This window comes from Phasianus colchicus, chromosome 10 (assembly GCF_987193195.1).
Source record: "Phasianus colchicus chromosome 10, bPhaCol1.hap1.1, whole genome shotgun sequence".
Lineage (NCBI taxonomy): Eukaryota > Metazoa > Chordata > Aves > Galliformes > Phasianidae > Phasianus > Phasianus colchicus.
Window position 1 is genome coordinate 9376381 of NC_143445.1, and position 14837 is coordinate 9391217.

General features: G+C 41.3%; 1 protein-coding gene across 13 annotated transcripts in view; it reads right to left on the reverse strand.

The window, feature by feature from the left end:
* DOCK10 (dedicator of cytokinesis 10) overlaps nucleotides 1-14837 on the reverse strand; it is a 136823-nt gene that overhangs the window by 90033 nt on the left and 31953 nt on the right. For 8 of the 13 annotated variants that reach the window (XM_090147260.1, XM_090147261.1, XM_090147258.1 and 5 more), the window contains exon 2: nucleotides 165-284. In XM_090147260.1, the coding sequence (XP_090003386.1) occupies nucleotides 165-284 (120 nt within the window). Of the gene's footprint in view, nucleotides 1-164; nucleotides 285-12129; nucleotides 13390-14837 lie in introns of those variants that run through there. The other 5 variants (XM_090147257.1, XM_090147251.1, XM_031596367.2 and 2 more) reach the window with 4 other exon arrangements.

The window sequence follows — 14837 nt, forward strand, 5'->3', positions numbered from 1 at the left end:
CACACACACACAAGTGAAATTTGGTAGGAGAGGAATGAGGAGCTATGAATAAATCAAGAAAAGTCTTAGAGAGCCCTGGAAACACTTCCATCTCTCCTGTTAGCAGTGAGGATAAAATGAACAAAATTAAGAGAAAAAACAACACACATTTGATTTGCACTTACTGAAAAGTCATCCTCAGGGAACAATATCAGATCTTTAAACAGGCTATCTCCAATATTTTTCTCAATCTCTGTGATAACAGCTTCGTAATCCAAAGGCTCCAAGAGTTTTGGTTTTTCCTGCTGTAGAGAAAAAAAAAAGAGATCAGGTAATAGCTCTACTCAAAGCTTTCTTTCCCCCCCTCCATAAAATGACATCATCTTCATTTTTTACATTTTTTGCATGTCAGTATGAATGATTTCTCCCCCTACCTCCCTCCAACTTCCTAGCTCGCTGTAAAAGAACTGATTAAGAGAAGTGGAAATGAGGCATCTGAGCCAGTTGTGGTATTTATTCTCAACCTGCTAATTCAAAGGCAATTTGTCAGCTCACTATGAAGACTAAACTGACCACGTTAACTTGTCTGTCAGCCTCAGAAACCCTCTCATTCTCTGCAAATACATGCAGACAAATAGATGGGCACAGTTTGAACTGAACACAGATACTACTTTGAGTTAATGTGTTGTAGAAAAAATAACCTACTGTACCACCACTTGATTCCATTACCATGAGCTAATTTCTTCATCCTCATGCACAGACCCAACCCTTTACCTGCTGATAGTTTGTGCCATCATGGTGTTTTACTTGGTAATAACCCTAAATTACTCTCTTGGAATAAATTACCTGGCATCCATTCTCATGGTTTTTCTTGTCAGAACCTAGTTAGCTTAATTACAATAGTGCAATTATTGGTGAAGACAGTGAAAGTAAGAAACTCTCACAGGAACAGCAAGACAAAAGTAAATTCACACAATCTTGAAATAGAGAGACAGAAAAAGGGAAGCCCGGTGGACATGCCAGAATCATAGCATCAAGAATACATTATTAAGATGTATTAGAGTAGCAACATTTGCTTAATTCAAGGATTCTGCAGCATCAGAAATAGTAAATGAGAAAGAGCAAGAGAAGTAGGAGAAGGAATGGAAAATGGGTAAGACAGAGAGAATAGAGGATTCCCAGAGCAAAGCAAATGCACAAACAATTCTACAGAACATTTTTTCTGCTTTACACAGTAACAATCATTAAGCTGTATTTTACCTGCTGTTCTTGCACTGTGATGAATAATATAAAGCTTAGAATAATATGAAGTTCAGAAAAATATAAAGCTTCCCCTCCCTCTTACCTAGAGCAAAACCATGGTGTATCAAAAAAGAAAGCTTGCACATCTCCATAAAACTCATTTCTCCAATGGACAATCTGATGACTGTCCACCATATAGTGTTATATAGATTATACATATGTGGTACATTACACGTGATGGTCCAAAGCTATCAGTCAGCTACCTCTTTTAGCTTTGTTCTTGAGAGTTCTTGTTTCTTTCAATAATTACAGTCATCTCAAGATTTCTCCCTAGCTCATGAGTACACTTTTTTTGCACATTAAGTTCAAGTCCTCCTTTGGTATCAAATGGATCCACAAAAAGTTTTATTAAACATCACCAATATAGCCACATGAAATAGATTAAAACAGCGACCAGCTGCTCTGACCAGCTTGTGAATAGCCAAGGGCCTCCCAGCAGGCTATCCAGACCATTCCCTGCTCAGAGCAGGGCAACTGGAATCAGGCTGCTTGGGAACTTGTCTGGATGAATCTTGAAAACCTCCAAGGATGGAGATGCAATTTTAAAAGTTGGAGCTGTTCCTTCAACTGTTCATTTCTATTGGCTCTCTTTTCAGTCTATTAACTAAGTCACGTTTGTCGGCTTAAAAGTTAATGAAGTTCTAACAGTCAGTAGTACTTAGCATATGGAGGACAAAGGCAATATCTAGTGACAGAGACATTAAAGACTTATAAAAGATACAGAAGATGCACACCTAACAGTGAGAACTTTGAGAGCTCTTTCACAAGGAAACTGGTTCATGAATATTGCTTTAGGATGTGAAGGAAAGAGAGGGAAGAGAAACAATACTTGGTCTAACTTAAATACGTGTAACTACAACACCAGGAAGCCCATGTAAGAGCTAACTATTTGAAGATAAAAAACAAAAAGATTCCACCACACTGAAATAATGCTAGATTCCCCCCTGGATGAACCTGGAGGCAAGGACAGTTCTTCGGATTTATGAAAGGGATGATGAATTAGAAATGAAACTTGGGACTGTTTTAAAGGGAAAGAGCCAAAAACACCTTATCTAAAGAAAGGACATTGTAAAACAAAAGGCCCTAAAGAAAAGAAACAGCTTGAAAATTTAATTTACATTCTGTGACAGGACTATACACCAGGGAGTGATGTTCAGATAAGAAGAAGCAACTTAACAGAACACTTGAGACTTCACATCACCCCAGCCACGTCACCTCAGACTGTCACAAGCCAGAAGTGGGCCCTGGACAGTAAGAGCTGGCAGGTTAATATCCAGCCCTGCTCAAGAAACTCTCAGGTTGAAGTACAAGCAGTATTCTTTAGCACACTGTTTAAGTCTGCCATCTACCTAGAGCAGTTCCCCACAGGAACACGACGGGCTCATCTAATCACTGCCCCACACAGTTCTTTCTTTCTTCCTTTCAAGTTAAGTCACTGCAGCATTCTTTAGCCACAAGTTTTAGACCCTCTTCAATTAAATCTAGCTATATCTGTATTAAATATTGCAAAAGAGACTTAAGTATCAAGGAGTTAAACATGAAAAGAAAACACCACAGACAAATGCTGAGTGCACCACTAATGATGCCCAGGTCTGAAAACTAAAGTTTATTTTCTCTACATTTTGAAAAAAGCAAATTTGTAGAATTACTGTTATCTTCAGTAGGAAGCCTTAGAGCAACCACTTGCAAGGAAACCCAAAGTAAAATGAAAAAACTCATGCACTGACATTTCTGAGGTACAAGTGTTTCACGAAGGCATGTTTACTGTGTAGTGGTTTCACTAAAACACATACATTTTTTGCAGAAAGTTCACAACTTTAACTACACCTAGCACCCGCCATTCTAAAACCAGATACCACAGTAGTGATGTCTTTGTAGCAGTCTCAGGTTTTAGTAAGCCATGCATGCCTCTGTAACCATGAACACCCACCCTCCAAAAACAGAGGTGGTAAGACAGTATTAATACAGATCTTGCACTTTAGAGAAACTTCATCAACAGTACCTTTCAAGAATCTTTTAAAAACACACAAGGCAATTAAAAAAAAAAACAACAAACAATAGAAGTTGGTAACTACTAAAGTTACAGACTAAGATAGAGCTGGGAAATCCCACCGATTTTTGGACTCTCATCAAATATGGGGGGATTCCCATAAAAACGCACACAGCACTTGCAGGTTCTCTACACAGATTGGAACTACCCTTTTTGCTGGGGCTGAGAGAATGAAGAGGTATTTTTTCTTCCCCCTGGAAATCCCTGCAAGGATGGGTACTGCTACATGTCCCGCAGACCCGGTGACACTGACAGTGAGATGCGGGTGGGGGCAGGGCAAGCCATGCTGCCTTGGCCCCTCTTTTCTCCTCAGAAACACAGAGCACTCAGAAAGCTGCCCCTGATAGATGCCTGAAAGTCTCCAGGGCCAAATGTCTCCTCGACAGTTGCAAGGTCATCTGTGCGAGGCAAGAATGAAACTCGAGAAAACCCTGAGGCAGAGAAACAGAGCGTATAAACATCACTATTCCCACAGTACTAATTCTCTTGCTCGCAGTGCTGCAGAGCACACGAGCTGCTATAAACATTTTAACAGAAGTTAACAGAGAAGCCCTATGAGAAAGATTACACAGCCAGAATGCAACTAAATGTAAGTAGGTATGACATTATCCAAATTAGTTCAAAACTTTTCGGTGAAGCACTTCGGCATTTATGGTGATGCTGATGCAGTGACAAATGTCATTATTCCTTCCACAACTCTACAGCAAAATCCTGCATAAAGGGCAATATTCAATTATTTCAAGTCTCATAAATCAGAGATGCAGGTAATAACCTAATCTGTTCAGTGCACTGATTGCAGGGATAACCTCGTCCATCCACCGCTGACACCAAGCACGATAACATCATAAACATGAGACCCCTCTTTAGAAGTTTCTACTTGCTGAAACATAGGAATCCTACATCTTCCTATAGATCCTAACACTAAGCACTGTGTACACCCCCTGTCCTTTGCAGAGCCCATCCTTTGGCTTTGGCAGAGATGGGCACTACAGCTCTCAGCGCTGCACTTGTGATGGGAAGCAGCAGCTGTTCCAGTTAGCAGTTGCTCTCAAAGACACGGAATAACCGTTCAGTTTGCTTGTCACAGGCAGACAGAAGCGGTGATGTGGGGATTAGCAGATTTCGCCCTGCAAGTGCTAGCAGAGATTTGTAAATGAGTAGGGCTGATTTAAAGCTTTAATAACCGGAGAGCTGCCTCTCCTCAATTTAACTTGTCTGCTCCTTTTGGAAACAGACCAACCAAGCAATCTGTGTGCCAAGATCAAATTATGCTGGCTTGGATTTTTATAGTGCTTTTTATATTCTCTATCTCAAGCGAGTAATGAATTATTTTTGCTGTACTGAAATGGCTGTGACTACATGTAGTGAAAGGCACTCTCCAACTCCTCAGCCACAACAGAACCACTTCCTTTACACACCAACAGATTTGTGGAGCATACCTCCACGTGTTGCTGAGCCAGCTTTTCTAAAATCCTCAGGAATGGTCGTCTAAGAAGCACCAGTTAGGCACCACTTCACTTCGCACAAGCGGAGCAGCTCAGAACTTCACCAGTGATGTGTTGTTTGATCAGCACTGTACAAATCCACCTTCTCAAACGAGGCCCACGTCATAATCTTCTGATCCAGATACAACAGAACTATTTTCTCATCAATAATGATCCAACATATCCACATATCATTTTACATAAACAGACACAGCACATGGCTTGCCTCCAGCTGCAAAGACATTATGTGCTGATGCTAGTGCACACCTTGTCATCATAATTATAGGATAAAATGACTTAAGTATCATCCTCCTGAAGTCATATTTCTGTGAACACTCATTAAAGGAGGAAATGATGCAATTGAGACCAGCAGTCTATGGATAGTCATCCCAAGCACTTCCCCATTCTAAAAATAAACTACGCCAAATGCTAAGATTTTTCTAATGCTTTAAGATTTGGTGTCTGCTTCCCAGACACCAAATTCTGAGTATCTAAAGGTTCAGAATTTATTACGGATGTCTAAATAAATTTCTTCTGTTAAAGTCCTCACAAAAGAAAGAAGCAAATGAAAGACACAACTAAAGAGAAGGTAAAGAATTTAAGCTGGTTACCTGAACAAATATACATTCATGACAGGAGGATCCTCTGTGTGTTCTTAAAAATTCAGAAGAATTGTGATGGCGAGATTGGCCAAGGTCAGACAGAATTGATTTTGTATTTCACCCAAGTTATGGTTGTCTAAAACCACAGTTCACTTCAGTATACCTTTGAGATGCTGAAAAGGACAGGCTTAAAAGACAAAAGGGCCACGTACTGAAATAACAGCACTGTTTTGTTTTGGTTTTTTTTAATAGACTTTTCAATAGTGTTGTTAACCAAGTCCAATCCTACTAAAACTCAGAGCAGTAAATTAAATTAATTCCTGAAATGGCATCAATGTAAACTGGTTCTCAGACTTTTGTTCTTCCCTTCCTGTACCAAGTTACATGCCATATCTGGCACTGAACACAACTTAAAATTTTTATGTAGGTGATACATATATATATGCAGTTAATTTTATTCCACCAGGGTGGGCTAATTTAAATTAAACATTTCCTGGCCAAGCTGCTAGAACCAAAGCTAAATAAGAGCCAGGACTTCATGACTTTTGAAGAAGGTGCAGGTTATGGGCTAAATTAAACCCTGCCTTCAGACTTGCTGACAATGCAGGCTACACAAAAGCTCTGATGAATTTGAGCCACAAGTACCTGAATATTCACAGAGCTGCAGTTGAGACTAGATGACCACACATGTTTTATGGAGTCACCAAAAACAGATTTTGTTGGAGCAATATTTGTACCAAAGTGCCATTGGAAAGTACAGCAGTGACATGGGTGACACACTGTGCATGCACTTCCCCACTGGATGGACATTCAGTGCCTGCAGGCTGCTCAGCTGCAGGGACAGGTCCCCCCAGCTCAACCTGCCCTCACTCTGCTCCCAGCTCACCCCACATCTTGCTATGGAGTTATTAAACCTTTATGGAAAATAAGTACTGCATTTCAAGCACGGGAGAAGAAATTCAGGGTATGCAAAAGGTAAGCAGGGAGATGCCAGGAAAGCACAGCCAGAACTAAGAGACAGACAGTCCTTCCTTTTATAGCAGAGCTCACAATTTTTACGGTTGTTTGGCCTAGTATGCAACTACTTGCAGTCAGCAAATTCTCTGGTCACGTCACAAAGGCTACAACTGGCTCAGTATGTGATCCACAGTCAACAAATTTGTTAAGATCAGCTCTACAAAGACAAACTTAAGTTACAACTCCTCCCTCCTACTCTCCAAGAAGTTCACTTGTCAGGTCCAAAATGTTTGATTTGCAATGTCTTTCACCAAAACTTGGAGAACTGTACTTGGAAGGAATCCAGTCAGCTTTTCAGAGCTGCACAGCATAACTGATATACTCTTCAGTGGCCGTGGTGAGGCTGACAAGCCAGTAAATTTCATTAAAGGAATTGTCAGTTCCCACACAATTCTGCTACAGAATAAACTGCAAAGAAATACAAAGATCCAACTCCCCTAAATTCTCAGCAATTCAGAAGTTAGTTTCCAAAATGCTATAGTATTTATTAGTTTAAGGAACACAAAAGCAGGGAAACCTAAGAAGACGCTGGTGAGAAGAAAGAAAGTGAAAAGTGATTTTCTTTCACCGACTTCTTTATTCAAAGAAAATTCAGACTGACACCAATCAGGGGATTTGCCTGACTCAATCTGACTTATCCTGTTCAAGTATAGCTTTGGATGGGATGAATTCTAAACTTTAGAAATTATGATCGCTTATGGATCAAAATCTATAAGGCTCCACTGTGCCTGTTTTCCAGCCATAAAAGTTACTGTAAGAGAACGCAGAGTGCATTTGAAAAATGGAAACTTCCCTATTGAGAGCTAAGCATGGCCACGGCTGCTCTGACTGCTGCAGCCTCAGTGGCACACACAGGTATCTGCTCTGAGGGGCTGACCGGTGAGCCCTGCTGCAGAGGCACCCCAAACCACAAGGACCCGTTTCTCAGACACATCAGTGACCAACTTCTTGCAACGCCTGTTACTTCTCAAATTACAATTAATTGTTGCTTTCATTATGAATTCTGAGAGCACCGGGCCTACTAGAGCTACCATACAAACCTGGAAGCCACACAGCACTGTTAGTGCAGCAAAGCATCCGTGGGGGCTGGGACACTTCATGCGCTGCTCCACTTACTTGTAAGCATTTCCTGAATTCTGTTTTTCAACCATGAGTGCTTGCTTGCTGCAGAAATTTCGGAATCCAGGCAGTACATACATGGGCGCATTTTCAATGATTAGCATTTGAAAGGTTAAATAAAGCTACCACTATAGTCTGCAAAATATATAAGGTCACAAGAAAGAAGCAGACTTGCCTCCTGTTCTTGTGCAGCAGCTGAAAACCCTTTGTAGGAAGGAGAGTATCACTACCATGCCACTAACAACACTGCCTCCAAGCTAACTGCCACATTTCTTGAAAATGTCAAAAACGACCATTTCTAAATAGCAAATACTTCTAAAGCCTAGACCAAATATTTGTCTGCAGGTCATTTCAGGGGAAAAACAAGAAATACATAGAAAACACCTTAAAGTTGTTTTTACATTTGATTTATGCAGCCCTTTAACTTGGCGCTACTTGGCCACTTCATTCCCCTTACCTGACCTTAGTCAGAAAAACAGCACAGAGCAGCAAATGGTTTTCTTCAAAGCTGAATCTATTCTTAAAGAAAGACAAAGGCATCAAACGGGTATGACGCTGTGCAGTGAGCTTGGGAAGGTGGGATGGGAGAGGGGGGGGATGTGGGGAACCCCCAGGAGCTGGAGCACATGGAATGGGGAAGGAGATGTGAGCTGTCCTGCTTGGGCAGCACAAAGGGGATGCTGCTCTGTAAACAGCACTTGCCAGTCATGTTTGCTTTTTCTAGGATGATCTCAGTTGAACAGACTCACGATTGCAAAGAGGAACATAAAAGAAACCATCCTGCAGCCTGTACATAATGGGTTTGAGCAAAGCTTCTAATCTTTATGCAAGCAATGCTACACGTGTGCTGAGAAAGACATTCAAACACTGTAGTCCATAGAAAATGTACATGGAAAAAAGATGCTTCCAATTTTTGCACTTCAGTGCCAATCAAATGACCCTCATAGTAAACATGGAAAACCAGCTTTGACAGCCACAGCACGTTCACAGTGATAAGAGCACTGGCTACAGTAACAGAAATCACACCAAAACAGTTCCTTCCTTCAGTCCGACCTGGACAAGTGAGGGAGATGCAGTGATACACAAGTACTTACTTGTCTGTGTACAGGTTCAGGGGAAATTGAGGAAAGAAGATGCAAGCAATGAGGCTGCAAGGTTATCCTCCACCAGCCATATCTGGCACAATCCTGATGCTAGAGCAGCTGTGCAAGCTACAGAACACAGTGCACAGCACTGAGCTACCTGTCAAAATCATTTTTATTTACTTCAAAAGTGAAGGTTTCTTTTTAGTTGACTTTTTAAGGCATGCATAAGACTTGGTTGTTGTTGTTGCTCTGTTCTGCAGTGAGTATTTAGAACCCAAAAGAAAGCTCTAATGTCCATTCATGAGAACACACTCTGACACTAAAGGCTTTGATCGCTGCTGTGAACTGCATGATGAAATTGCAAGGCAGTGCACAATGGTCAACTACATTGGCCAGTTTCACCTAAATACTAAAATTTAGATCTGTGAAGTCCCAGACTTGGAGACTGAGCAAACATCATTGTTGAAGGGTGCTCAAAGACTCCAAAAATCCCTCACTCAAAAAACAAATCTTAAAAATGTTTGCATTAGCTCTAAATAAACTTTTCAAAAATAACATTTGATTTCTAGAGTGAACTTTGCAATAAGACAACATCCTATATAACAGACCTCATATATGCTGCCCTCCTTCTTTATAGTTAGTAAATATCTCCCTTTGTCTAACTACACTCTGGTTATTTACCTCTTCAGGAGTTATAGATATTTTCATGCTACCTATCTGCCAAATAATCACATTCGTATTTCCACTGAGGAGTCATCCATAAACAACAGTATCATTCATGCACAATCACCATAAACTCAGCCCTCCCACTGACGTGAATTTATAATCATTTCACTGACATCAATCACCCTCCCAATCAATTAGCAACCAAATCACTCACATGCACAACATAAATGAAAACATGATCTGCTCAACCACATTAGGCTCCATCAGCAATCTATAATCAATAAAAACTAATCAGATTATAATTAGTCTTACAAAAGAATTTTTCCAGCAAATAATACAAGTCCACCTACAGAAAACACAGGTTTAGCTATGCTGTAGGAAGAAACACTGTCTTTGAACAAGGACCCCCATCCAGAGGTCACGGGTGTTAACAGCACTGTATGACCTGCAGCACTGCTGGTACAACTGCTGATGAATACAGGAGAGAAAAGCTCCTGGCTTGGTAACAAGGAGTACCCATAGGCCAACAATTTAACATGCTCCAATTATGAAATATTGGGTAGAATGACACGGGTCACAAACCACAAGAGTAAAGCCAAGTATGCTTGTGTTTCCCAGGGGCAAAACATGCTATTGAGAAATCCATCCACAGAATGACACAGTGACCCCATCTCAGTCTATTTTCTGTCTGAAAAGAAATAAAAACAAACAGATTTCCCTGAAAATCCGACTTATATCTCACGTATTATAACAGCCAGACACTTTGCAGAAGTGCAGTGCACTGCCTACAGGCAGGCTACTGATTTATTGCTGCTATCTGGGCTTTGTTTTATTTCTAACCGTGCTTTCCTGCAAGCCTTCAACCTCTTCTAGGGAGCACTAATCACATAAAATCAGGATCTGTACAATAACAACAAAACAACCAGGATTTATCAGTATAAGTCAAGGGGCACTGCCTATGTCCTAACAAGTCTTGTGAGCTGCCAGGGTTAGATGGTTTCACCAGCAGCATCAACCTTCATTCTCAGAGATTGAGACTACGAAGTACAATTTTCTATTTTATTAAACAAAACAGGTAGACTGGTAAGGACTAACCAATGAAAAAGCTCATGATTTAACTCAATTTATCATGCCAAAAGCAAGTAATTATTATTATCAAGGGAAAATAGGCCTCCTTAAAAGCTTAGTCATGAAACTTCCTAAAATATCAAATACCTTTAAAGTACACAAGGATGGCTTTTTGTTGTTGTTAACAACAAACTCTCGAGAACGTTATGCTTTTCAGGTATGTAATCCTGATTCTACCAAACTTTGGAGTCAGGTTCAAGGAAACAAGAGCAGACTCAGACACCTTGACATCGTAAGGTAAGTTTTCAGCAGTAACCACTCAGCTGCAGTGTTTTCAGTCCAGAAGACTGACACACTTAACTCTTTGGAAAATCCCATCAGTTATTTGGGAACTATCGAACTTCTGAAGATCTAGCAATATTTGAGAGTTAACTTCAAAACCTCTCTAGCCCTTGGCGTCTCCAACTGTGTGACAGCAGGAACTACAGTAAAGTAGCTGTGTCTGAAAGATCCACTTCCATATAAAATACAAATCCAAAATGGCAGATGGTCACAAGCAAAACACAAGTACTTTACTACTAGATGAACCACAGACCATCCCAACTTACCTGCTACTAAATGCTACAATTGCATATATACTTTCCTTCTTAAGAAAGCTAATGAGAATAATCATCTTTGGTGTATTATCACTGATTCTTTGTTACATTAGCATGAAGAATAGCCTCCAAAAATCCCTCAGCTTGCACAGAAACACAATCTAATTTGTTACACAAATCTGCAGAAGAAAATTGAACAGCTCTTACAAAGAAAAGGATCCACTGCCTCCAAATCATCATCAGGGAAACTAATAAACATCTGAAATCTGAAGTAATGCCTCAAGTTAAGAGAATACTCTGAAAAACAGTGCTTGCTTAAATTGTCTCACAGCAGGGTTCTCTGTGTTTTACTTAACTTTCCGATAGTTTCACTTTTAGTTGAGAAAGTTCAGGCACAAAATAATTAATGCGTGCCACACCTTGGGTTTCAGAACGTGCAGTCTTAACTCAGTGCCACTGCTTGCCTTGATGGGGCAGAACTTTGCTGCAGCTTTCCACCAAAGGCACTGGAGCTTTCCCCTATTGCTCGCTTCAGAAGGATGGTGGCTTTCTCCCGCTCCTGGTCTCCAAAGGCACAAATTACACAAAGCAAACTACAAAGTGTGAAATGACCCTGAAATCACACAGAAGAACTTTCTACTCCAGAGGCACCATTATGGATTTTCACAGAACTGCCAAGCATTTGTTACCGGGCATAGAGACATCATCACATTACGCTGCTGTCAGCATCTGCCTGATCAACAACACAGGATCATTATGTTGGAAAAGACCTCTAAGTTCATCTAGTCCAACAGTTCACCTACAGCCAGTATTGCCTACTAAACCCTGTTTCTCAGTACCACATCTCCATGGTTCTTGAGCACTTCCAGGGACGGTGACTCTGCCACCTCCCTGGGCAGCCTGTGCCAGTGCCTCAACACTCTTTCCAAGAAGAAAAACACGATGCTACCTCATTTTTCTGATGTAACTCCCTGAACTCTGCATGCTTCAGTCTTAAAAGTAAGAAAAAATCATTCTACCATGTACCTCATCCTACAGACTGATGAGAATCAGTCATCCTCTATACACACCAAGGAATAAGTCCTGCTCTCCCCTATTTATATTTGACCTGTAATCTCATAACAGTTTTGTAGTAGAGATGGAAGACAGAGGAATACTCACACAGCTCAGCCTTTGCATTTCTCCTCGATTCACTCGCCTAATGGTCTTTCTCTTCTTCCGCAGCTCACTGGGCTCCCTTCTGAAAACCCGTCCTCGAAAGCTCATTGTATCAGTAGGAATTCAAGCAGCAAACAAATTGCTCTTAAAAAACTGCGCCCCTGTAACCTCTGTGCTTCAGCAGCTTCAGTGCAACAAATGAAAGCTACTGATACCACTCGATGGGGAAGTATGGCTAAAACTTACACGCTGTATCCACAGAAACTGAACAGAAAGAAGAAAGCCTGCAATAACTCATTTCTTCCTGTGAATAATGTTCTACTAAGGCAACAGTGTCTCATTAAACCATAAATACACCCTCCCCACACCCCCCTGGCTCTTATGCAAATCAAAATAGGAAGTTGTAGGAAAAAAGCTTGCAACTGAATGTCTGCCTCTACCTCAAAAACCATTACATCCTTTCTCCTCCCTGATTCGAAAGTCAAAATGGCTGCATTCTTCTTTCATGCACACGTACGCCTCCATGCAAAGAAGCTCCTCATTAAATGGTGATCTGTTGCAGTGCAGGTAAGCAGGCCATGAACACAGGCCTGGCAGAGCACGTAGGTGCTGCTCAGGCCTGGGATCTGCCTTCCTTTGTATCAAGGTAACAGTTCCCCTTTCAAATCAGTGCAAATACCAGTACGAGGAAGCACTCTGCAAACTTATGCATCCGCAGACAGCTGCAAAATGAAAAAAAAATGGGGCGAAGTTCAAAATATATTTTGACCTGTAAAACCCGGTTTTGTAGTCACCTGCCAAAAGGACAGCTCACCGTGTATCTGCCTGGTGGAACCAACACTGCAGTACCCAGGAGCCATCAGTGCAGGTCCCTCAAGACAGCTACGTGCCCCCCTGCCCTGCATGGAACAGGACAGCCTGCCTGCTGCTGCTGAGATGGGGCTGCCCAAGGTCAGCTGTCTGCAGGCTGACAATGCATAAAGGTCTTAGACAACCAAACAAACCTCCTCAGTGCCCACACACGTGCACGTGCACACACGGCCCTTTCTATTCTCCTTTGTTCAGAAGAGGGCTCAGCCAGCTGGGGTAGCAGAGCTGTATTTCCCTCTGCAGACCATCTCTGTGGGATGTCCACTAGTCTTATGTTCAGTTAATCTTAGTCTGTGTAACCAAGAGAATAAACCATTTTTCTACTTTTTCATTCCAGATATTTCACATATTAAGCTATAAGCATCTTTTTCATAACTAATTTTAGTTAAGTATTCAGAGATCTGCAACACTGCCCTGAGTACTGTCTTTTTTTTTTTTGTTGTTGTTGTTGTTTTTTTTTCCCCTCTTTGAGCAAATAGTTGGGAATTCCAGTAACTCTTTCAGGCATTTTAACATTTGATCCGTGGTAACAGACCTCTGCAAAATTTCCACATGGTTGTTCCACAGGCAGAATGCCAGGGACCTGGACATACTGAGCACAGCATATATAACCTGAGCACTACATAAACGTATCCGTTCCATGATTGCTTCTAAATTTAAAGTACAGTGCACAAATTCCATGAATTAAAAAGATACACCAACATTATCTTCACCTCTCAGCTTTGTGTTTGAGATCATCATCTCCTTGAAACTGAATTTCAGCAGTCATACAGCAGGCTGGTAAAGACAGATTTCACTGTGCTCCTACTTAGCAGTGAAAAGCATCCATGTTTGGCACTAGAAAACAGAAAAGACAGCAGAAGTCCTTTGCCAAGGTATGCAGACATTTCAAGAGGCTACCAATATAGAACCACAACACTAACCAAGTTGGAATCACCCTTGTTTTCTTCCCAGCCACCACACTATCTTTACCAAGTCCCAAGTGCCTCTCATCTAACGTAGTGAACGCAGCTGCCAAGATAAAAGGTCCTTGCCAGAAGTTAAATTTAGTGCCGGATCCATCAGCCCTGCTGACTTAACTTAAAGCAGATATCAACTCCTCTCAGAGGCTCCGTAGAATATCGACTCCTTTCTGTAATTCGAGCACACACCGCAATCTCCAGCTCTCCTTTCCTCCTCCTGCAGCACTGCCTGCACACAGGACAACGGACACCACTTGGTGAGGGAACCTGGCAAAGATGGTCCCTTAACCCCAAACTGTGCAGCACGGTGCCAGGCTGCCCAAAAGGGAAGATGGTTCCCTGCTCAGCCAGCTCCTGCAGCCTGCACAAGGCCTGCAAACTACTGCTGCTCAGTTCAGCCAAGCACAAGATTTACATGCATACAGTAATTTCTCAACACCATGGCATTTAAAGGTTGAAGCAATGAAATAACAAATAAGCTATCGTATTCACACAGCGATATAACAGAATTAACAGTGAACAACTACAAATAAAGGCATCACTTTCTTAGATGTGTTTTGAAAGCATATCCCTCTGCACTTGTAATAGGGAACAACATCCCCAGCCATCTAATAATGCTTCGTTCTGTAGCAGAAGTGCAAAGCAAATTTTAACAGCATAGCCATTAGCATTCAGTTTTTTTGACAAGGAGTCACAAATTCTCTAAAAATTCATTTCTTCTGCTTTCCTACATTGCTTCTATATCTTTCGCCCTCTTTAATTTATTTCTCTTTTAAATCTATGCACCAGAATGCTTCATTGACTTCAGCTTGATACACAGTGAGTGATACATAGAAATGTACTGCTGGACAAACTAATCCACTGCTACAGTATGCCATT